A 25,575-nucleotide genomic window follows, 5' to 3' on the forward strand; every position below is an offset into this window, starting at 1 on the left:
GATGGGGGAGATATGGGGATATATGTATATATGTAGCTGATTCACTTTGTTATAAAGCAGAAACTAGCACACCATTGTAAAGCAATTATACTCCAATAAAGATGTTAAAAAAGAAAAAGAAATTTTGATAAAGGCATTCTAATGGTTGGATGGAAAACTGAAGAGAACTGTCTGGCTTTGCTACTTCTTTATTATAGTTAGGACTAGTTGGGAAAAATAAAACTTTTAGAATTATTTAGCTAGCTAGTGCTAATTTCTACTGTAGAATTTCACTTTTGAGTAAGGGATGCCTCAGTTTATTACAGTAGGTGTTTTCCTGACCAAAATTTTAAAACTATTTATGTAGACATTATAAGAGAACTTACTATTTTAACAACTTTGTCAAACTTTTTAAAATGAAGAATTTTTAATCTTGAATTACTTTGTAATTACTGTGTAATTTTCACCCCTTTTTTCCTATCTAATCTTTCCTCCCTCTGTTCTCAAAACAGATATTTTGTTTCCGAGCAGGCTCATCACCTTAAGTACTCCTTTTTCATACATGAATGTTTAAAAACACATACATGTGTGTATATATACACACTCATTCCCCACAAATTAGACTTTTCCATCTCTAGGCCTAATTTTATTTTTTTATATATGTATGTTTATTATGTATGTGCATATACTTAAATATAAATATGTGTATTTAAATCATACACATATTTAAAAATAAATATCTATAAAATTAAATAAATTCTCCTTTCCTGTCCTACCTCAAGGCCCTTCTTTCTGGTGAAGTCTTCCTGACACTCAAACTTGTATAGGTCTCTTGATTTTCTAACTCCTTTTTACATTTTTTCCTATTACCCTAACTGTTCTTCTGTTTTTGTATGAACCATAATTCCCTCTTCCGACACCGCTAATGTGAGAACATTCTCAAAATTTAGTGCTTGGTTTTTTTAGCCCAAGTAATATCATTTGCTTCATCTTTTATCTCTTTAGAGATGACTCTCAAATATGTACTTCTTGCTTTAACCTCTTTCCGAACGCTATTCCTGTACTTTTAACAGGCTGCTAAATATTTTTGACTCTCCTGTTAGCAAGTTCCCCCTCAAAACCTAAATTTCTTTTTCCCCTCCAAGTTATACAAGCGCTTTGTTACTTTAGGCTGTTGGTTTTAATGATTTTTATTAGGGGAATGAGCACATATTTTATAGTGTTGTAAATATAAAAAAACATTGGCCATTGAAACTGGATAGAAACTACTCTCTGGGTGAGTGTATAACATATAACTGGGAGAGGGGAAAGCCACCACATGTGATGGACTCTGATGTTTTTATTCTTTTCACAACCCCTTAAATAGATTGCATGACACATGACTGCCTTTTGGAAATAGTGTTATAATAAGTATAGTAAAAATGTTAATGGTAGAATCTGTGTGGTGGATATACAGATGTTCACTACAAAATTATTTCGACTTTGCTATATTTTAAATTTTTTAATATAAGCCATTAGAGGAAAATAAGTTAAAGAAAGAAAAGTACTTTAGGCTCATTTCCTGCTATCCCGTCTCTTCCCCGACCTTGGTTCCTGTCCGCATCCCACTACTTGGTTACACTTGGGCCCTTCCCATCCTAGGATGAGACCTGACCCATCCTAGCACTTATTGCTTATCTCCTCTACTCTGCAGGATATCAGTAGACTAGTCTCTTCATATCTTCTAGTTTTTCTGTTGCGGTTCTGTCTGCCTTCTCGGTGTCCCTAAGTTTAAAACTGGCCTAAGAACTTTATATCTCCTGTCAATTCATTAAATATTTATGAAATGTATTTTCTGCATATAATGCCATTTGAGATACTGAAAAAGTATAAGGTATAGAGGTCCTTGAGATTTGTGGAGTTCCTGTAGAGAAGTGGTAGTCATTTAAATCCCAGTTTTACCACAGGTTCTTCAGAAACCACAGAGATCAATAAGGAGAGCAAATAGATTATCCACAAACTGAAAACAGCACAACTGGAGCCAGAGAATGCTACTACTGCTTTAATTTACATAAACATTTGTTATTTCTGTGTAAGAAAAATCTATAACACTTTAAAATGAACAGAAAACGACAGGAAAACATCCATTAAAAACTGCTATAAGAAGAAAGCATTTTTTTTAGATGATGAAATTATTACCTGAAAACCACTATGAATCAAAGGAAAACTGTAACACAACATTATACATGAATTACATGTCATTAGGCAAGCATTTTCAAATATGAAAAAACACATCAAATTAGAAGTTCCGAAAACTCAGAATAGAAATGTATTTAGGTTCTTGACTTCAAGGAGCTAATAATATTTTTATTTATGAGCTATACAGATGTGAAACTGAAACTGTAAAATAGAATTACATTTATAGACTTCCAAGTTACCTTTATTGACAACCTTTTCTCACCCTTCTTCTGTATCTCCCAATCCTGCCTCATTGCCTTAAACTTTATGGAATCTAATCCAGGGCGGCTAAGAGAAGAAGTGGTAGAAAAGCCACCACGAGATTGTTCATTGACTTATCCAGGCTGCAGTCTAGAGCTGCACTGTTCAGTAAGATAGTTACACATGGCTATTCAAAGTTAAATACAATGAAAAATTCAGACATTTTTGCTGAATGTCTGGTGAGAAAAATTCTCACCAGCCACGTTTAAAATGCTCCATACCCACATGTGGTTAGTAGCTACTGTATCGGACAACACAGAAGAACATTTCCATCATTGCAGAAAGTTCTGTTTGTCATGAGTCTAGAGGGGCCTGCTCAGGTAGAAGATCTGCACATCTAGAAGGTGACCAAATAGCTACGATATTGTGAGATATTCTCACCATACAATTTTCAATATATTGCCCCCTCCTTTTTCTTAAACATAAAAAGGTAGCACGAGTTAAGAATAAAGGTATTGGAGGTAATTTCCTACACTTAGAGAGAGAGTGGTGGGACTTCCTTGGTGGTCCAGTGGTTGAGACACTGCACTTCCAGTGCACGGGGCGCAGGTTTGATCCCGGGTCAGGGAACTAAGATCCCACATGCCGTACGGTGTGGCCAAAAAAAGACAAAAACAAAAAACAAAAGAGAGAGTGGTATTAGAATTTATAGGCTTTTTTTTTTTTAAAGCTCCTCATTCTTCAGTGTTCTTTGCTGTCTAAGTTCCTCTGCCTCCTGTTCAGAGCTCTGCATTATCTGACTCTAACGCTGCTTATTTCCTATTGCTCCATAAGAAAATTCTGCGTTAGTCACAGAAGTCTCCCTATACCTTGCATGTGCGTTCAGGCCTCCTAACCTCGTATTATACCATTCCTTACATTGCTTTGTGGCTCTTTGACACTGTTGACCACCCACTTCCGTCTTCCTTAAAGCTCCTCATGAGCCTCTTTTATAAAACTATCTCCTTGCCTCTCTGGCTGCTCTTCAGCCTTTTTCTCAGATTTCTCTTTCTTTACCTGCCTTTTATTTATTTTTTTTCTTTTGTGGTACACGGGCCTCTCACTGCTGTGGCCTCTCCCGTTATGGAGCACAGGCTCCGGACGCGCAGGCTCAGTGGCCATGGCTCACAGGCCCAGCCACTCTGCAGCACATGGGATCTTCCCAGACCGGGGCATGAACCCATGTCCCTACCTGCCTTTTAAATGTTAGCATCCCCCAAGGTTCTGGCCTTGGCTCTTTTCCTTTTGTTTTTTATTCTGTGCACATTTCCTGGACAGTTCTATCAACATCTATGTCTCTGTCTATATGATGTGTTCGTGTGTGTGTGTGTGTGTGTGTGTGTATGTGTATGTAAAATACCAATTAGAGTTTTCTGATTTGAAGGAACAGATACCAATTATGACTAAGTTAAGCAAATGTGAATTTATTGGGATGCTATTTGGATACCACAGAACTGTGCTTAGAAATAAGGTGAAACCAAGGCATCTTATAGAGGGCTAGAAAGCAGAAACTGTACGAATGGTCTCTTCAAAAGACCCATCTGGACAGTGCCCGGCTGCCAGAATGAATGTTCCAGCCATGTTCATTCTTTTTGTAATTCTCAAGGCTCACATTTAGGGAGGAAGTTTCCCAATGGCCTGATTAAGAATCCCACGAGACTTTATTAAATGGAGAAGTAACTCCTCAAAGGAAATCACATATTCTGTGGAAGGGGAAAAGATGATTGTGGTTAAAAACAAACAAAAACTAAATGATACTGTATGTACCTGTAAGTCAAAAATGTCTGTCTTTGGCCCATATCTCTTTTCACAGCTTCCCTTTCATCATATCCTGCTGCCTTTTGAACACCTCTATCAGAAAGTTCCTCAGTCATTTCAAATATAACATTTCTAAAACTAAATTTATAATCGATCCCTTTATCTCCTGTTTGAAAAAAGAAGAAAAGTCAAAAAATTAAGAACTAGATTTTTTTTTCCCCGTCGAATTCCCTTTGTTAGGGAAAGGCACTCATCTACCAGAACCCTAAAGTCATTAGTGAAGGATCACCCCAAGCGCTTGTTCCCACAGCTGTTAGAGATCACCACATCTGTTTCTTCTGCCTCTTCTGTCACTTGCACTGCCATTGCCTTGATCCGGGCTCGCGCTGGAACTGGAGCATCACAGTAGCGTCGCAGTTTGTCTGCTTGCTTCCAGTCCACATGCCACACCCACTGCCAGAAGGGTCTTTGTTAAAGCAGATCATGTCAGTCTCCTGCTTAAAAACATTGCCTTCAAGATGATCCCCATGGCCATTTTTTCTTTTTCTTTTTTTTTTTTTTTTGGCTTTTCCTTGAAGCTTTTTCAAAAAAACTTTTTATTGTTAAATATAACACAAATATGACAAGTAAGTACAAGGTGATTTCTTCTTTCTTTTTTTAAACCTCTGAGCTGTTTCCTCTGTTTTGAATGTTCTTTCCACCCCTTGCCCACCCGAGTTACTGCTGTGTCCTTCAAGCCTCAGCTGAGGTGTCATGTGGCCTCCTCCCAGGAAACCTTACCGGCAACAGTCAACCCTTTGCCCGTTTGGGTGCTTCACTCTGTGCCTAACCTTTATGAATTCCTCCATTGTACTATAATGTGACTACACGTACTTGGTTTTTTCCCGTCAGAGGCTATAAAATTGTTGAGAATATGTGCTTTATTCCCAGAACTTTGTCCAGTGACTGACACTTAGGTGTTACTTAGTGAAGCTTGTGTAGTCATTTAAAGCGAGGGCCCTGTGAGAAGCCCTGGCCAGTGTGAACCCTGCATTGAGACCCAAAGTGGTCCTCTTCAAAGACTGATATCCTGGGTAGAGAGAAAAACCCCTCCAACTGATGATGCTGTACAGAATGGAGTGGCATTTGTTATCATCTCCTGTGTATAGCTCAATGTCAGCCCAGCTGTCAGGACTTGGAGAAACAGGAAGATTCCTTCCTAGGAGCACACTTGGAAGTTAATTATATGCACAACATATGAGGGAAACTTGTAGGATAAGAACAAGTATTAGCAGGTTGTATTAATCAGACAAACTTTTAGAAATTAAAGATGTTTGTATATTCATAGGAATAGTCTCAAAGGATTCCTTGAAATGTTACCAATCTCTTGGGGGTGGGATTTTGGCAGATCTTATACTATCTACTTAATTTTCATACATAAAAAAAGTTTAAGTTATATTTCATTTATAATTTTAAAAAAATATGCATTTCTAGCACAGGACAGGCTGTCTGTATCTCAGGAGAAGGTCAGCAGGACCTCTCTGCAACTGTGGGGCAGCCTCTGTTAACCTGTTTTCCAAGCCAACCTTTTCTGGAGAAGCTCAAAAGAAATATGATGCCCCAGACTTCTCAGAGGAAACGATGAGTCCATGTAACCGAGGCCAAACAGAGACTTGGTGAAAGTTCTGTACTCCCTGTAAGGCTGACCAGCTGCATATTCCAGAGGCCAGCTACTAGAATAACTTCCCAGCTTGGCACTGAGGTCAGGTGCAGTCAATGGGAGAACTTGGAGAAGTCCCAGAAAGTCTGGAAACAGGAGACTGCAGGGACTCCAGGCCTACTGCAAAGGAAGTTTAAATCCTTTGGATTTCACAAATGCCTTAAAAATAATTGCACCGAGTAGTCCAGGTGAATCCCTGGGCCTTGCTGGTGCTCAAGGTCTGCACCACCAGCCCTGTGCCCACTGCTGGACAGTCTTCAGATTGGGCAGAGATGATCCCAGGAGTGGGTCTCAACCTCTCCCAGCCCCTCGGCAGACAGTGGATAACTTCCAGACATAGTCAGAGACAGACATGGAGAGTGAAAAAAGCAAGGGAGGGCTTCCCTGGTGGCACAGTGGTTAAGAATCCACCTGCCAGTGCAGGGGACACGGGTTCGAGCCCTGGTCTGGGAAGATCCCACATGCCGTGGAGCAGCTAAACCTGTGCACCACAACTACTGCGCCTGCTCTCTAGAGCCCGCGAGTCACAACTACTGAAATCCACATGCCTAGAGCCCGTGCTCCGCAACAAGAGAAGCCACTGCAATGAGACGTCTGCGCACTACAACGAAGAGTAGCCCCCGCTCACTGCAACTAGAGAAAGCCTGCGTGCATCAATGAAGACCCAAGGCCGCCAAAAATAAATAAAATAAAGTAAATAAATTTATATTAAACAAAGCAAGGGAAACTGTGGCTTTGAAGATAGACAGTGTCACTAGGGAGGCAGAGAGCAAGGAGCTAAAAAGGACACACTGAAAACTAGATGGAAAATAGAAGAAGGTAGTGCTTTAGAAGCTGGGTGGTGTGGCCCTTGGAGGTGGTTCACCATGAAATGGCCCAGTGTTTTTACTTGCCTGTGTTTTGATATCAATCCTGTTTCTTGCTCTGAACTGTGATACTTTGTTATACCCAAACTGTTCTTTATTAAACTCTTTTAAGAGACCAAAAAGAAAAAAGAAAGTTGAATTGTATTTACACTGATTCAATTAATAGCTAAGAACATTTTAAAGAATTTTTAGATCTTCTTTTTAAAAAATATGTGTGTATTTCAGTTATCCCTATTTTAATATAAACTGCCAGACAAATATATGTACATATAGATAGATAGATAGATCACCTGTTACGAAATTTATAGCTAATCTGACTTTAAGAAAACAATTAGATATGAGGGTGCTTTCCTGTGCTCATCTAAATCCAAAATAGTTTAGCGAAGGGTTTATCTAGTGTTGAGGTTTTTAGATTATCAATCACATCCCTCTCCTCTTTGCATTATGAACTAAATGAAAAATAGTCAACAGCAGTCAGGTGGAATAAAAATAGTTTTATTTCTTTTTGTTCTTGTTAAAGAAAGTGTTAGCAGTATTTTTAATGAGAACAATGCTGTACTTCATATTTTTTAAAATCTTGGTTGAATGCTTTGGGACGTAGTGATTTGAAGATGTAGTTTCAAGTTCAGTTTATTTTAATATTTGGCTTAAATTATCAGCTGTAAAAAACACCTCACAAAAATGAGGTAGATACAAATGGAAAAATATATCATTGGATGAGTTTACTAAGTCACGATACTCATTTTGAAATCCTATCTACCAATTATGCAAAGGTTTTTCTTCAAATTTCAAATTTTTTTTTTTCTTGGCCACGCTGTGCAGCTTGCAAGATCTTAGTTCCCTGACCAGGGATTGAACCCCTGCCCTGCAGTGAAAGCGCCGAGTCCTAACCACTGGACCTCCAGGGAATTCCCTAAATTCCATCTTTTTTGATCTCAAATAGTGATTCTCCAAATTAATCAAAAGGAGTTGCATTTTCCTTTTTTAAAACACGGGTTTTTAAAGCCCATTGAAACTCTTATTGGAAGAATTTTTCACAGGGAAAAAGGTTTTGTTTCTAAATGTTTTACACTGAGAAGATAATTTTTATAAGTGTACATCATTTTCAGCCACAAAATTATAACTGTGGTAACATTTCAAAGCATCCATTTTCACGTGCTGTCTCTATAGCATAAGTGTCTTTTTGAAAGCAGTTTATTTTTTATTCATTGTTAAAATTTCATCTTTACCCTGAAGGAACAAAATTAGGTGTGTTTATTATTTGGAAAATACCTGCTTAGTAGGATATTATCATTAGCACCCAGCATCATAGAAAAGGTCAGCAAACTTGGGACACTTAACCTTTTTCAAAAACAAAAATGAGTAGCCCATCAACATTGCTGGATGGCTTAAGTCTTTTGCCACCAGTAACCAGCAAACCCCTGTATGATACAAAGGGTGGTTACATCTTGTTACAAAATTCTATAAATGTTCTACTTTTTAAAGGTCTTGATTTTATTGCTTTTATACATTCTATAGCAAGTAAACTGTAATATGTTGTGATAAACAGAAAGATTATAAATAAGGTACTGCTGTCAACCTCTGCATTCTGGATCTTCTCTCAGATTCCATGGTTTGTGATATGTGACTAGACTGAGTGAGGCACCAGGGTGTTGATATGTTAATTAAGCTTAATTTCTTCCTTGTGTTTTAGATTATGCTATAAATAGAGATTCCGACTTCTTTTCCCTGCACCCCTGTGGATCTTATGTCCCCTTGGGGCATGTACATCTTCTTTTGGAGGTCTCTGGCTCCATCGCAGTGCATAGAAGGCCTTCTGTGATTTGGCTCCTGTCCACCTCTCCAGACTCACTGCCTGCCTGTGCCTTGTGCTCCAGCAGCTCCAAATGGCTTTTTTGTTCCATTATGTGCCATGTTCTCTCCCCTGCCTAGAATGTTCTTGCCTCATTCCTCCTCCCCTCTTCCACTATGCCTTTTATAACTCAGATCAGGGTCTGTAAGGAGCCTTTCTTTGCCCCCCACCTCGACCCCAAATAAGTATCCTTCTTTGTGCTCACAGAGTAGTCTGTGTATGGCTCTGATACTGCATTTCTCACTGGTATTTTATTATGCTTATGTCTCTCTCCCCACTGCAAGTTCCTTGAGGGTAGACACCAGGTCTTAACCTACAGTTTAGAGGTGTTTATGACTGACTGAATGGGTCAGTCCTTTACTTCACATTTGCTGCCATAAAATTTCTTTCCAAGGAAGACATTTGACATATTCATTGATGCCTACTTGAAACATGAGTGTACAGTCTGTTTAAAAATCCTGTTCCCTCCACAGAGAACATGCAATGTTAAATCTTCTATTCAGTCTCCCGTTTTTTAAGTTGGCATATATTTCCAATCTCTTTTTCAGTAGAGAAATGTGTATGTGTATTTTTCTTCTCTCTTTTAACCCCATAACCTTTTAATCGTTTTTTTGCCTTTGCAGGCTTTGGATGGATTTTTCTTTGTTGTGAACTGTGAAGGGAGAATTGTATTTGTGTCAGAAAATGTGACCAGCTACTTGGGTTACAATCAGGAGGAATTAATGAATACCAGTGTCTACAGCATACTGCATGTGGGTGATCACGCGGAATTTGTGAAGAATCTGCTACCAAAATCGTTAGGTAAAAGGAATGTGTTTTTTCAAAGAATGTGAACTCTCTATAGCTTCCCTTCACATAATATATATAATTACTATTATTATATTTATAATATATAGTATTATACTAATATATATAATATACTAAAAATATTTTAAAATTTAATTTCAGCCTGAGATTAAATATGAAGGAGGAGTGTCATCAAATAGCTGATAGAGAGCATTCCTTTTATCCTCTTCCTCTAGATTATGCCACAATTATGTGACAGTGTTAGGAGGCAGAGCAGTTAGTTGCCTTGCCACAAAAAGCTTCTGCTTGGAATTCCCTTTGTTTTCAATTTTAATTATGTACAAGGAAGAGACAAATGTATATAGTGTATCCTACCACCTTGCTCAAAGAAAAGAAAAAGAAGGAGGGAGGAAGGGAAGGAGAGAGGAAAGAGGGTAAGGAGGGAGGAAGGAATACCCTTCATATTACATACTTATTAAAATTAACATTTTTGGATGTGAGTGGTTTCAACTCAGTAGTTCTAAGTATGGTTGGATGGGCTGTTCACTGCTATAGGAGCCTAGCTGAGAGTGTGGATGGGGCCTGATTTCCAGCTTGTGTTCTATGAACTAAGCCACGTGCCTAGTCTTTGGCCTGTATGTGCTCCAAAAGTTGGGGGAGAGTCTTGGCTAGAAATCCTACGTAACTAAACGAAACATGCAAATAAAATGTTATCCATAGCTCTTAATTTTCTATGTTGTTCACTCAATGAAGTGGAAGCCTGTTTCTTCTTTGAAAAGAGTAGTATGTGTTTCTAGTAACTGGAAGCCTGAAACAATTGTTCCTCTTAAAATCGCTAGTTTGATACTTGAGTTACCGAGGGGTCTTAATGTGTTATAGAATTTTAGAGTGTAAGTGACTTTAGAGATAATACAAGTGGATTCCTTTATTTTAAAGACAAGGCAAAGATTAAGCCATTAACCCAAAACTCACAGCTAGTTCAAAGATGAACCAAGACTCCTTACTCCAGTATAGGTTTGTTTCCATGACTTCCTCTAACAGTTATAGAGTGATGAGATAGTAAAAAGGAAGGAGGTTCAACGGCGAGGCTATGGTAAGAAATCTGTTGGGAATGGGGAGAGAATAGCTGAAAAACCCCTTTGACTGCCACCATGGTTTGAATATAACATTGTAACTGGGAAATGGTGACGTGCCACACAGTGATTCTCACTTGAAATGTATAGTTATCTTCTCTATAACTGAATTCACTTTTCTTATACTGAATCAGGTAACATTTCTGTTTTAACAGTCATTTTTATGTAATGATTACCCACCATATTCAAGGCATTGTAGCATGAAGACTGTGCAAATAAAATAAAGAGCAAGAAAAAATGATTTAAGAAACCAAGACTGGTCTCTGTATATTCTAAATATTTTTTTTGAGTCACATTTGAAAAACTTTGACTCCTCCAACCAAAAGGGTGCACACACACACAAGCCATCCTTAAGCATCCATGCCTACCAGGTTAAAACCCTTGCCTAACAACAGACCTGTGATTTTCAGTCATTTTTTTCATTGCCAGGGTATAACAGGAAACAAGTGGAAAAGCTCATTAATTAACTGCTGTAAAATTCTGAGCAAAAGAGCAATAAGCTATTAACTTTTTAAAGCTATTAATTTTTAATTTTGTCTTTATCTGTTTATAAAAGCTGTTAGTGAATTAAGGTATTTGTAAGACCTTATCTTTGAGGGAGGAAATCCTATACAATTTCTTGCAAATTTTACATTTTTCTAATTGGTAAACATTTAGCTTTGCTAAGGAAGATTAAGTATCCTATTCCCTCAGGATAATGTTGGATCTGAGGAAGTCTGTCTTTTAATCTGAGTAGCTAATTAAGCAGATGAGTAAAGGTATGTCTTTTGTATCTTCACAGTTTGTACTTTTTCACCTTTTTCACAGGCATATAATCAATTTTTTTTTCACAGTGAATGGAGTTCCTTGGCCACAAGAGGCAACACGACGAAATAGCCATACCTTTAACTGCAGGATGCTAATTCACCCTCCAGATGAGCCAGGCACCGAGAACCAGGAAGCTTGCCAGCGGTATGAAGTAATGCAGTGTTTCACTGTGTCACAGCCAAAATCAATTCAAGAGGATGGAGAAGGTAAAAACAAAGGGTGATTTTAAGGTGTTTGACTGCTTTTTCCATGGTTTTAGGAACAGAGAGGAAATTGATTATAAACTGCCTTCTTCAGATAGTATTTTTGGTTATTATATTATATAGCATAGTGGCTATTCAATTTGCTCTGTATTTCTTAACACTTAAGAAAAAAAATTGCTAACATCTAGAATTACCCATTTAAAATGCCCCCAAATCCTCAGTTTTAAGCTGACATTCCCACTAAAATGTCAAATTCAAACCAACTTGCTGCCTAGAAATAAGAGCTGTAACTCACTGCTGCCAGTTGGAAATGTACCAAATGCAGCAGGCTGTTGAACAGCTCTGATTTTTAGAAAGTTTCAAGCTTAGAGTGTATGGAACACTGGAGAATAGAGTTAGTATTTTTGAGGCCATACAAGGTAATTTATAAGGAGAAAGCTTCTGAACAGATGAAAACACAGCTGAAGCTCTAATATGAACACGGTATGAACATGGTATTAGTTAAATTTGTTACAGTGGATGACTTTTCCATGCAAGCTTAAACTGAGCTAAGTTAAGAACACCACAAATTGGAAATTGGAGTAAGGACTAGGGAAGGTAGCAGCCGAGAAGTCAGATGCAAAAAGGCCGTGTATGTAGTGGGTCTCACCAGGGAATGGGTGCCACAATCAACTGGGCACTTCTTACAAAATACACGTGCAAGCCTGTCTTATATGACTGAAATTCTTATTTAGTTGTGTGATATTGCGTGTAACCTCTTAAAAAAATTTGGAAATGGGACTTGCAAAAAAAATTACAGATCCTAAAAACATAGAAGTCTTCTGTCAAAGGCAAAATAATGCTTCTTCAGAAACAGTTAAATGTTTTTTTCATATGATAAATTATTATCTGCACAGTGGTTATAGGAATAATCTTTGTAGCCATTAATGAATATAGGAAACAGACTAAAAAACTGTATTTTATAAACCACTATGTTGCTTAAATGTAGCCAAAACTACTTCTTCAAGTTGTTATCATCCAAGTACTTGAGATGCATCAGTCTCTGCTAGTTTATGTAAGAACATTCGATGGGAAGGGATAATTTATTCTAACTAGATCTCTATCTGGAGCTGCCAGTTTTTAGTTGCGAGCAATTTTATTTCTAATATTATACTGTTAGATCAGAGTGACTCCAATATTGTGTCAGATCATATAACATGTACTGTTTTTATAAAAACCATTAATGGCAGGCGGTAGATGTGAACCGCTTGCTACCCTCTTTCCTTCAATTTCCCCTTCTTGTTTTGGGCAGATTTCCAGTCATGTTTGATTTGTATTGCACGGAGATTACCTCGGCCTCCAGCTATTACGGGTGTAGAATCCTTTATGACCAAGCAAGATACTACAGGTACTAGCTGCAAAGTTCAGAATGTTCTCTCAGTATTAATGATGTGACTGTGCCCTTAAAACTGTGTCCCTCTGTTCTCTGCTGTTCAGCTTCTGTTCACTAGTCCTGTACAGAAAACATTTCCAATGTGCTCTTGATTCTTTGCATTTTAGATACTGTCATCATTGTTATGGGAGGGTGCTGGGGAGAACATTATTTTGTAATTATGCACATGTCTATATTCTGATTATAAATTATTTTTCATAATCTATGGAAAGAAATTTGGCAATGTAGATATTAATGTATTTATTTATAAACAGATACAAAGAAGTGGTTTTAATATTGTGCATAAATGTATCTGGCTATTTCTTTTTTCCTTTATTCTTTGTCTTTAAATTTATTCAGCACATACTGATTGAATTCCTAGAAGTGCCTGTCACTACGTGTGATTGCTCAGGGTATACCTGATTGAGCAAAAAGCAATGATATAATTACAGATTTGTACTTTTTTGATGGAAAAGGTGTGAAATGGTATAAGGGAAGCTAATAGGGAGGTCCTATTTTAAAATTAGCTGGTTAACAGAAGGCCTGTCGAGCTGATATCGCACCCCTAGGCCCCAAAGGATGAGGCTGTGCCAGCTGTGCAAAGTGTGGGTGTTGGAAGGGCGCGTTGGGCATGGGGCATGGTGCAGAATGGGTGCTCCTGACTGAGGAGACAGAGCTGCAAAAAGCCCTAAGACAGAGGAGTATGTTAGAACTGGAAGAAGGGCAGTAGAGCCACAAAGTGAGTAATAGTGAGCATACCTGAAAATAAGCCCTTCTTTTTAAAGGCCTACTTCAGATTTGATTTTCAGCAAAAACAAGTTGTTACTGTTCTTTATAATTTATAAAGTATTTCTCATATACTGTTTAATCTTTTTTGACAATTTTTAAAATTTCTTAAATTTAAAAAAATTTTTGGCTGCACCATGTGGCATACAGGATCTTAGTTCCCTGACCAGGGATCAAACCCATGCCCACCCCTGCAGTGGAAGTGCAGAGCCTTAACCACTGGACCACCGGGGAATTCCCCTATATTGTTTAATCTTATCTTCACTTTGTCATGTTAGGTTTTCATACTTTTACATCAATCAGAATTGTATATGTATTACTTACCACTCTAGTCTTAAAATAAAAATAGATATTACAGATAGATTTTTTAGCAGACCAAGATTTAAAAAATCATTTCTACTAAATTTTATTCTTTGTGAAAGTTTAGTTTTAATGTACTTTTTCACTTTACCATTATTTACAAGATCCTGTTACAATATTTATTAATTTTTTAGTCCCAGAAGTCTAATATTCCTGTGTTGTGTGCTTTATTCTTGTGTTCTTAAAGATAAACTTCCAACTGCTCTTACTAAAGAGTAGGTTAGGGATAAATTAGGGCAGAAAATATTGGTTTGGCTAAAAAGTTTGTTCAGGTTTTCCGTTACATCTTACAGAAAAACCCGAATGCACTTTTTGGCCAACCCAATAGAATATAACAAAGAGAATGTCTAGGAGCTTGATATCTAAGGGTAGTAATGATCAGTTTACTACCCTTACAGCATCTGTTACAGTAATGATCAATTACTACCCTTACAGCAACAATTACAGCATCTAAGGGTAGTAATGATCAATTCCCATACCTTTATTCATTCACTTTTTGAGTCTACCATGTACACGTTCCTTTCCACTTTCCACCGATGAGCAACACTGGAAAAATTTAATAAACCCTTACTGAAAATCCAAAATATTATTGCATGAAGGAAAAATAGGGTCTATTAAAAAATAGAGCTGGTCTTTTGTGTCAGTAAAACCAGACAAGGGTTTGAGAGATAGCAGAATGAAAGCCTGTTGAAAAAGGGTGATGGTTAGGCCACAGAATAAATGTGGGAGACAAGGGAGGCCTAAAAATTATGAGGATAATTTAGGAACAGTATATTTCAGCTTTTCCTCATATTGCATTTCTATAAATTGAATCCTAAATTAGATTGTTTTAAAGAAGACTGTATTTTTCCATAGGAACAATGTTATAACTGGTAGTTTTGTTTCTGACCAAGGACCCAGCATTAAAATCTTAGATATACTTGATTTTAGAATAAATTTATAAAAATTTAAAAATTAAGCTCTGGATCATAAAGTAATTATAAATCTAGAGGGAACCTCAGAGACTACAGAATCTAGCCTGTCCATTTTAAAAATGAGGGAGTGGTGACTTTTCTAAAACCAGGCAGCTAATTGCTGAGGGCAGACATCTTTAGGCCCTAATATAGAACTCTTTATATTGCATTGCCTTCCACCGACGCACTATTTAAAGGGCATCACTGTACTGCACACACTTCTTACACAGAAGATACCAGAGAAAACATAAAGAAAATAGAAAGATGCCAGAAAAATATGAAGTATTCTTTTATTTTTAACATCTTTATTAGAGTATAATTGCTTTACAATGGTGTGTTAGTTTCTGCTTTATAACAAAGTGAATCAGTTATATATATGTCCCCATATCTCTTCCCTCTTGCATTTCCCTCCCTCCCACCCTCCCTACCCGACCCCTCTAGGTGGTCACAAAACACGGAGCTGATCTCCCGCTGCTTCTCCTGCTGCTATGCGGCTGCTTCCCTGAAGTATTCTTAAAATGTAAAATTAGCATCATATCATAGAGTTGATTTAGATAAAATATAATAAACAAGCTATAATCAGTATTAGATATTTAATTCCTTAAGTTTTAGTAGTGCTTTCAACTCTACATGGAGTGGTTCATGTCCCTTAAAAAAAAGAAGTTTTCTACCAGGAAATGTTGAACAGTGGTTTATTTGTTTGGTTGGTTGGTTAAACTTTCCTCTAGCAAGGAGAAGTATTCTAAATCAACCTATTTATGATTCTCTCCTAAGATACTCATTGCATTACTGATCATTTGTTACCATTACTGATAATTTAATCACTTTCTCCCCTCCAGTCCCACAATTACAGATGTCCTTGCTGTCATGTGGGTTAATACTGACCTTGAACACATAAACACAACCATACATTGCCTCGCTTAGTCACTGCATATGAGGAGTATTATTGCATTTGAAGATTATATAACAGTGGATTCTCTGCTATAACGAACTCTTAGTCTCTTATATGATGAGACAAAGATTGAATGATTAAAACTCTTAGAAAATCCGAAATTATCTGTAGTTTCAATCACAGTGTTCATCAGGTTTTCCCCAAACTGTTCTAAAATAACAAAAATTCCCTCATTTAAGTTTTAATTTATTTTCTTTCTACATTTATGCCAAGACTTGGGTGACAACCTGATCAGACATACTTGGTTATATTAGATTCAAGACCCTACGTTAAAGAGGTCTAATAAATACTTTATTTCTGAACAAACCAAGAGAAATATATAAAGAAAGGATTAGTTAAAATGAAGAGGCACAAACAGTACAATAGATTTGAGTTGATTGTGTGAAAAAAGGGAAGATGAGGAAAAGACAACCAGGTGTTCACAGAAGAGGAAACTTGAGTGGTGAATAAACATGAAAAATATTTAACCTCATTAATCAGGGAAATACGAAGTTAGACCATAACCATTTTTCAGCTACTAATTGTAAAAAATAAAGAAGCCCAACAGTACCAGGTGATGGAATGGATGTTGGATTAACAGTAACTCTTACATAAGTTTCTGGAAAACAGTTCAATATTATAAATTTGAACATTCACATAACCTGTGACTCAACAGTTCTGTTCCTACATATGTACTCTAGAGAAACTGTTACACACATGCACTATGGAAAATGTGAAAGATATTCATAGCAGTATTGATTGTAATGACAAAAAACTGGGAACAATCTAGATAGGAGAATATAAAGACAGGGATGTGACAAGTGAGGAGTACACACATAATTGAATAATATTGATGATATTGGTAATGTTCAAGTTTTGAAGTTGGATGGGGCTTTGTAAGTTTTCATCTTATTAATCTAATTCTTAATTTATATATACACACACACACACACACACATATATATATATCTTACCAATATTAGTTTGTGTGAATATAAGATTGCATTAAAAATAAAACAGATCTGAATAATCACAAACTGGATTAATTGGCTCCTGATTAAGAAATAATTTGCCTGAATTCTTCCATAGTCATTTAGGAAACTTGTTCAAATGTGATAACAATGTCAAATCACCACTAAATTTTATAAAGCGTATGTTCTGTTTGCAGAATGCCTAGCAGATCTTAATGTTCTCACTTATCTTTTTCTGATTGTCCTTTTTTTGCCTTCAGTCTTTATTCTTAAATGCAATATTGTCTATAGCCCAAGAGGAGGTAGGAAAGGAAAGCCTTCCTTACTTTCTCATATTCTCTTCACTTAATTATTGGAAATTAATTTAAACCAAAATAATATATTTCATCTCTGCCTCCCATCCCCAATAAGTGATCCAGTCATTAGTATATGTAGAGAGCAGGATCCAAAGAGCAAGCCAGAGGAGTTTGACCTACATTAGTCTCTGCAGCTTCAGGTCTTTATGATATGACTTTACTACTTGATTGGTATTGAAATTTAGGATATAATATAACACACTCCAAGGCAAAAACAGTTTTGTAATATCATGTCACTGATATATTCCGTTACCATATGTTATAAAAATTAATAGTGCTTTTGTCCATTAAACATTTGAGAGGTGGCAGAATATTGTTTAGATGCAGTTGTTAGTTTTGAAACATGAATGACTTGTATCAGGAGGCTATCATAAATGTAAACTTTCATTCTTTGTATAGGTAAAATCATCTCTATTGATACTAGTTCCCTGAGAGCTGCTGGCAGAACTGGCTGGGAAGATTTAGTGAGGAAGTGCATTTATGCTTTTTTCCAACCTCAAGGCAGAGAGCCATCTTATGCCAGACAACTATTTCAAGAAGGTAAGGTTTTTCTCTCTCAGCTATTTTAATTAACCTTGCTCTTTATTAATATTGAAAAATTTATATAGAATTTATGGCTTGATAAGTATTTTTTCCAAATTACAGTTTTTGCAATAATCAGTTTTAGGAAGGAAGAAGTGGGTAAGCAAAGTAATTCATGAGTGGATCCTGAATTTTGGGATGCACATTTTAAAAAACAGGATATCATGTGGTGGTCACTCACTCATTCATTCATTCATGCATTCAGCAGACACGTATCGAGTTCCTCACATACATAGAACACTATGTAAGGTGCCAGGGATTCAGTGATGACAAAGCAGGGTTTTGCCCTCCAGGAGCTCAAAATCTGTTAGGAGGATATATGACAGTTTTAAAGATCAGTGTGGCCTGGGCTACAAAAGAGGTATAACAAAAGAAGAAAAAAATTAATTCTGACTTGGAGAATCAGGGATGGCTTTAGAGAGGAAGTGATATTTTTGTCTGGCTTTTGACGATCACTCCCAGCAGAACAGGCATGTCAGAGGGCTTCTAGATAATACAGATCTATATCATGCATGTTTACTTCATGACTGTTACAGTACCTGACTCAGGTTGAAGTTTCAAGTTAAAAATATGTCATATGAAATTATTAATTAATAATTGAATAACTGCTGTGTCATAGTAAGTACTATGGGAATATGAAACAAGTATATTCCCTGCCCTTAAGGAACTTAACAGTATTATAGGAAAGATAGGGAAAATTAACTGAGAGTGAAGGCCAGAAAGTTTGTAAAGATTCAGAGATAAGGGGTTTTGATATATTTTAAAATATTGTCATGTAATTATGGTAGCCTAATACATCTTTCCCAGTGTAATTTGTTCTGTAATCTCTAAGTAAATAGTTTGTCTGGAAAGAGACTCTTTATATGGCTATTCCTGAAAAACAATTTTTAAAATATTTTTCATTATTTCATCACCTTTCTTAATTTTAACATTTTCCCGTTAGGTTTCTTAAGTTTACAGATGATTTTCCATTCATTCCATTTTAGGTCAGCTGCTTCCTAATGGTATGTGAAGGAAGCAGCTTGATTTTTTTTTTTTTCAGGAAGCCATCTGTATGAATCTCACTAGTCTGTTTACTTCTGGGACAGCTTCCTACAGACTAATGGTTCTTCAGTTGGCCTCTTACTAGACTGTTACCATCCCCAAAGATGGTATTTCAGTGGATATGACCAAGAAGTTCCCCAGGCAATCCTGGAGTGCAGGCAGGTTTGGAAACCATTACAGAAAGCAGTTAATGCCATCCGCTGGTTGCAAACTTTGTGACTCCCTCTACCAGCAATAGCACTTGACTTTTGCATAAGTGGGAAACTCAGAGCACTGTCTTCACTCATTGCCTAAAATGCTGCAGTATATGATACTCTTCTCTTTGATTTTTGTCTTAACTTTATAAGTTGAACCTTCCAAGGCTTTCCTTAAAAGACTTTCAGTTTTATTTGCCTATAATTTATATACATTTTGGCCAAGGCAAAGCAGGTCTAGATTATTGTCTCATTGTCCAAATGCCTAGGCTGCCCATAGATGTGATTGAGCCGTGGTTTAAAGTATGTGTTTCTAAACCATTGGAACTCTCTATAAAATAGATGGATTAAAGTATAATAAGTAACTAACGTATCATTAACATATGAAGTAAAACAATTTAGAGAGAAATGTAAAGAAATATAATTCAACACCTCTTCTCCATTACTCGTCTTAATGTCCTTTTCTTGTACTTTTTTTAGAAAAAAAAAATTCCTCAATAGAAATAACTTTTTTCTCAGAATTAAATTGCCCAGAATTCACATGACTGATTCTAGTGTTTTGGAGATTCTGGACAACCTGGTAAACAGCGTTCATGAATCGAGCACATCTTTTTCTTATATGTTATGTTCAGCAGTCAAGTTATATTCAGCATCAAGTTTGAGAACCACTGGTCTATCAAGAATGGAGAGAGATGTAAATAGCATTTGCAGTTTCCTTGCTGCCTCTGCACTTAGGGACAATGTAAAAGAATGAAACAAATTATGCCACTATATCCTCAATTTTGTGTAAAACTTTTAAAATGTAAAACCTCTACAGTAATTGATATTTAGGCAAGAAAATTTGTCCTCTGTCTTTTTTCCTGCCTTTAACTTACCTTTTGAAGGCAGCAGCTGGTATAAAATCCTAATATGCATTAAAAATTTAAGTTCTTACTTTTTAAGAAATATTACCTAAATATGTGGCTTGCTCAGTGTTTAATTGCAAGTTTTCATTCTTCGACTTTGAAAACGAGATTAAACGTTAGTATTTGTGTGAAAAAAAAAAAGATTTAAGTTCTTAGCTTAGTTTTTCAGCTGCTTTTGACAGACAGCTCACGGACTGCTTTTAAAGGGTGTTGACCATTTTATTTTCCAGAATCAAATTTGAAAACATTTCAGCCAAAGAATATTGTGGGAGCATTCAGGATGAACTAGATTAAAGCAGTTGTTCTCCATTGAGACTGGGGGGAAAATGGGTATCAGGACCACCTGAGGAATTTTTTAAACTGGGAGGAAGTTCATAAAGGTATATAGTTTAGAAAAGCTTCCTAAGTTCTGTTCAATTCAGAATCATTCTTTTAGAGAATAGTCTAGGTTAAATGCTTCCCTAAGGTCCCTGATAAGATTCATTTGGGGCAGTTGTTAAACCAGATTTCTGGACTCCACCCACACTACTGAACCAGAGTCTATAGTCTAAGATGTTTTATTACAGAAAAGTTTGGAAAACATAAACATAGGTTCCACAAGATATTAATAGCTATAACTAGGAAATGATGTTTCATGCTGAATTAAATATGGGAAATATTTCAGTCTCCACTTTCGGGGATTCATAAGACATATTTAAGGTATTTAAGTTTCTGGGAAGTTCTACAATAAAGGTTCATGTTTGACTTTGTTACCCAGACTTATTTTTCCTCAGAATACTTTTTCCTGTAGCACATCTATTAGCACTTAAGGAGAGTAGTAGACGTGGGAAATGTTGGGCTAGATAGCCTAGAAAAGTTTTATGAAAGTTTTATTTACCTATTATCAATAATGTAATGTCATTTGGATCGTTTCTTCTCTTTGAAAGATGTCCATGATACATTGTTACATTAAAAAGCAGGCTAAAAAAAAAAAAAAAAAGTAGGCTAAGAGGGGCTTCCCTGGTGGCGCAGTGGTTGGGGGTCCGCCTGCCGATGCAGGGGACGCGGGTTCCTGCCCCGGTCCGGGAGGATCCCGCATGCCGCGGAGCGGCTGGGCCCGTGGGCCATGGCCGCTGGGCCTGCGCGTCCAGAGCCTGTGCTCCGCGGCGGGGTGGGGGGGTGGGGCCACGGCAGTGAGAGGCCCGCGTACCGCAAAAAAAAAAAAAAAAAAAAAGTAGGCTAAGAAAGCATGGCATATATAGTAAGATCTCATTCTTGTATATCTATTTATCCAATATTAGAAGGCTAACAAAATGTTAACAGTGGTTATCTCTGAGTGATGGGATTATACAACTTTATCTTTACTTACTCTTTGTTCATTTCTCTATTAACTTTATAATCACAAAATAAAGTTATTTTCATTAAAAAAATCATGAGACAGTTGGAAGGAGTTTGTAGTATCAATAAGTTTGGAAGTATTGCTATAAAACGTAAGTTCCCATATGAATGATTAACCAGAATGTCCATGTTCTGTATAACAGAGTTAACTGAAAATCTTTTTTTTGTCTAACTTTATTAAAAATATTTAAAATATGAGTTTATTTTCCTTTTTGAGAAATTTCGGTATACTGAATAGAGTTTACACATTGGTGACTGAAAATCTTAGAGCATCTAGGGGTAATTTTTTTTTCTTAGTAACAATTTTTAAATTGCATTTTTTCTGCATATATCTAGGGAAATATCAAAAAGAAAGAGAAATCTCTTACAGCATTGATCTGTGGTACCCTGCCATACATTTTAAACCTGCCCAGTTGGTTAACATCAGTAAGGCACGCTTGTTGAGGTTATCTCAGCACCAAATTAGGTGGAGTCAAAAACCCAAATAGCTCTACTTCTATAGCTGCTGTGACCAGAGAAAACAGTTTCCTTTGCTCTGTTTCCTGGCTTTGTTGAGGCCTACTCTGGGGGGACAAAAGCAAAAACGATTGCCATTTTAAAGGTTCTTTGAAGAGTTTCTGGGGTGGCAGTAATACCACATCAATAACATCCCTCCTCACTAAGTGTTCTAAAAATTTTAGAAATGGACACAGGAGTCAGAGATCAAAACCTGGGCAAACTAAATCAGGAAACAAAACCTGGTAAAACTAAATCAGAAAACAAGGTCAGGACCTGTGATCAAATGAAATTCCAAATAGTTTTGTTCAGGCACAGATCTTTCTTATGGGGAAAATTTGGTGTGTAGAACAGACGTTTAACCATCCAGTTCTGTAAAGAATTATGGCTCCCATACTCATGTCTTAATTCAGAATATTAGATTGTTATGTAGGGTTGAAGCTATTAGTATAAATGGTATCTTGGGATTGGCTGAATGTGAGTATGACTCAGGACGTAGGTACTTTGGAAGCTGCTTATTTGTAGTTTGTTTTTTCTTTGGTATTTATTCAGGAAATATTCATTCAGTACCTGCTATGTACCAGGTTCCATGCTAGATATTATCTCACAATAAACTGGCTCCATTTTAGTGACAATGGGCAAAGGTTAATTTGCATTATTAAGTCCTAAACTTGTAAATGACAAAGTCAGAGTTCAAACCTAAATCTGATTCCTAGGCTTTTATGCTTTTCATTGACCTGTGCTGCCTTCCTTGTGCTGAGTCTTATTCCACACCTTATTATCGAAAATAAATAATCTAACTTCAAAACTTAAAGTGTAATAGTTTCCTGTATTAAGTTAGAAGGGATTCCCCAATTTTGGAATTTTCACTAGTTTAGATGTAGTCCTCCAAGTTAAGGAAGCATAATTACCAAAGGACTATTGATGGTTCTGTAATCCACAGTATCTTAATATTCCCATGTTAGCCTGAGTTTCTAGTTCTTTCTCACTTTAAAAGCATTGTGCAATTTCAATGGAGAGTGGAAAATAAGAATGGGACATAGTACTAGCCCTTACGTTTATTCTACCTGAAGAAGAAAAATAAGTGTATAAAAGGTTTTCTACCTCCTGTTCAAAGAGATATAGAAGAAATGTTTATGAAACAATGAAAAATAAGATTGGAAAGCAAAATGAAATCAGATTGTATGGAGCTGTACTGTCCAGTATGGTAGCCACTAGCCACATGCAGCTATTGAGTACTTGAAATGTGGCTAGTGAGACTAAGGCACTGAATTTTAAATTTCTTTTAATTTTAAATTTAATTTACCCCGTCAATTTGCCACATTATGGAAGTGGCTGATGACTACCATATTGGACCGTCAGCTCAGTGGTGAAGAGCCAGAGAACGCTTTCCAGCAGAATGATCCTAAAGCGCAATAAAGTGTGATGAAAAAATAGACAAAATGGCATCAGCAAAATAACGTGAAATATCTTCTGTGTCTTATCTGGCCATTTATATATCTGTAGCTTTCTCAATATCCCAGGTTAATAATTATCTTGAAGTGCCACTTTTTTGTTGTAGTTGTGTTTTCTAAAATATATTATCAGAAGATATTAACAGTTGGGAATTGTTAATATATTTTTAAGGTTTTGTCAGAGCAAACATTTAACTTATATCCTTACACAGAAATTATCGGTTTTCAGTAAAGACTTTTTCATCATTTATTATTTCACTAGATACTAAATTTCTCCATGTGTTGTATTTGGTAAATGTGCCAGTGATTTGGCTGAAATTGCCAGGTGGGTAAGGAATCCTTGAAATTAACTTTATATCCTGGTTTTGGTACTTCGGGAGATTTATGTATGGCATAGATTTACAGCAGATTATGCCCTCTTCAGTTTATATGGTATACCCATGGCAATAAAGTAGAGCCTGCCTTCTCTTCACTTAAAGTAATATGTAGCTTCAAAAATTATTTATCAGTTGGTCATTTTGTCTTTCTCATATGTCTTTAAAGTGTGACTGAAGCCCTTTCTGAAATGTCTTTGAAAAATAGGACTAACATTTATTACAGGCTACATTATAATAGTCATTTGTGGTAGTAACCCTTGTATTTCAGTGGATATGATTCTTAACCTTGGTATAGCTGAGTCTACCTATTAAATCTTTCTCAAAAAAGAATTCTATTGTATTACTGAAACATCAGTGACATTTTCTTACTTAGTAGTCTGGTAGAGCCTTTACTTATTTCATAAATATTTACCAGTAGAGTTAGAATTTTATCTGTTGTTAATAAAGCTTTAGGACAAAAGTAAACCGTGTTGTTTATACAGTGATTTGACTGCTTTAACCTAGTTTTTATTTTATATTAGTAATCAGTGGCTTTATCTTAATTTGCTTACTAAACTAAATTCAAACATCAAAAATAATATATATGACTATAATAATTTGACAAGTGGGGACCTTATCAATTCACATTCCTGAGTGAAAAATTGAATTTGAATTTCAGTTAAAGAGCTCTGCAAACTAATCAAAACTCAGAGGATGAATTTTATAGTATATTAATGACATCTCAATAAAGCTGTTTTTAAAAATCAGCCAGCCAAAGGTTGGGGGAGAGCTTGTTAGAGATAATACTGAGAATGAGAGGGGAGAAAATTACTTCTTGGTATTTTTAATGAACACTTAATAAATTTAAGGAGCTGCCCCATTACAGGGAAAGATTAAGGTTGATTTTTGTGTGGTTTGTGGTTTCTTCATAATTGTAATTTCTGTGAGGAGGCACCCGTTCAAGTAGGACTAAATTAAAACTTGTCATCAGATTGTATATTTCACCCAGAATCATTTTTCCCCCTCAGATATCTGCTTTATCTGACTGTGTTTAGAGTCTGAGCAGGCAGCAGTTAGAAGGGCATTTAAGTGAAGTTCTAGGTAGAAATAAGGCTTGGTAACTCTCCTTTGCCCAAAGTATAAGTGTCAGAATTTTAACTAGGTTTCTCTTTTGTTTGAAACAGTGATGACTCGTGGCACTGCCTCCAGCCCATCCTATAGATTCATATTGAATGATGGGACAATGCTTAGCGCCCACACCAAGTGTAAACTTTGCTACCCTCAAAGTCCAGACATGCAACCTTTCATCATGGGAATTCATATCATCGACAGGTACTACTTATTTGGAGAGCTTCATATGAAATAAGTCAGTTCACATATCTCTTCTTAGAGAAAAAAGTTTTATATTCTTGATGGCGAGAAAACAAATTTTAAATTAGGCATTAAACTAGCATGATGAGTATATAGTTAATATATCCATACTGAGTTTTATAGTTCTGTCACCTAACAATAGCTTTGTTGTTTAAAGAGGGAGACAGGAAAGGTGTGGCTGAATATATGCTTAAGGGGTAAAAACCAAAAACGTGGCTAAGAATTTCCAACTTTCCATATGTGAACTTATGGTCATAAAAGATTTGAGTTTATTAGTATTGTTATTTTTTAATTTTAAAAGTGCTTTATTTTCATTAGGGCAAAACTCAGTGGCTCCTGAGTTCAAGTTGATAGCTTATCAAACTACAAATTATTAAACTATCCACTTGAGATTTTTTGAATGTCATTGCCTCTAATTTGTTCTCCTCTCAAAATATGTTTTGCACTATTATATATGGTAAATTCATGAAACCATTCTCTTATCCTATG

General features: G+C 36.3%; 1 protein-coding gene across 9 annotated transcripts in view; it reads left to right on the forward strand.

Annotated features, from left to right (window-relative positions):
- The window catches only part of NCOA1 (nuclear receptor coactivator 1), a 259,910-nt gene that overhangs the window by 169,031 nt on the left and 65,304 nt on the right, over window positions 1–25,575 (forward strand). For all 9 annotated transcript variants that reach the window (XM_082852160.1, XM_082852158.1, XM_082852164.1 and 6 more), the window contains 5 exons: window positions 9,235–9,412; window positions 11,364–11,543; window positions 12,832–12,927; window positions 17,708–17,848; window positions 24,900–25,047. In XM_082852160.1, coding sequence (XP_082708286.1) covers window positions 9,235–9,412; window positions 11,364–11,543; window positions 12,832–12,927; window positions 17,708–17,848; window positions 24,900–25,047 — 743 coding nt within the window. The remainder of the gene's footprint in view (window positions 1–9,234; window positions 9,413–11,363; window positions 11,544–12,831; window positions 12,928–17,707; window positions 17,849–24,899; window positions 25,048–25,575) is intronic.

This window comes from Leucopleurus acutus (assembly GCF_964270905.1).
Source record: "Leucopleurus acutus genome assembly, chromosome: 12".
NCBI lineage: Eukaryota > Metazoa > Chordata > Mammalia > Artiodactyla > Delphinidae > Leucopleurus > Leucopleurus acutus.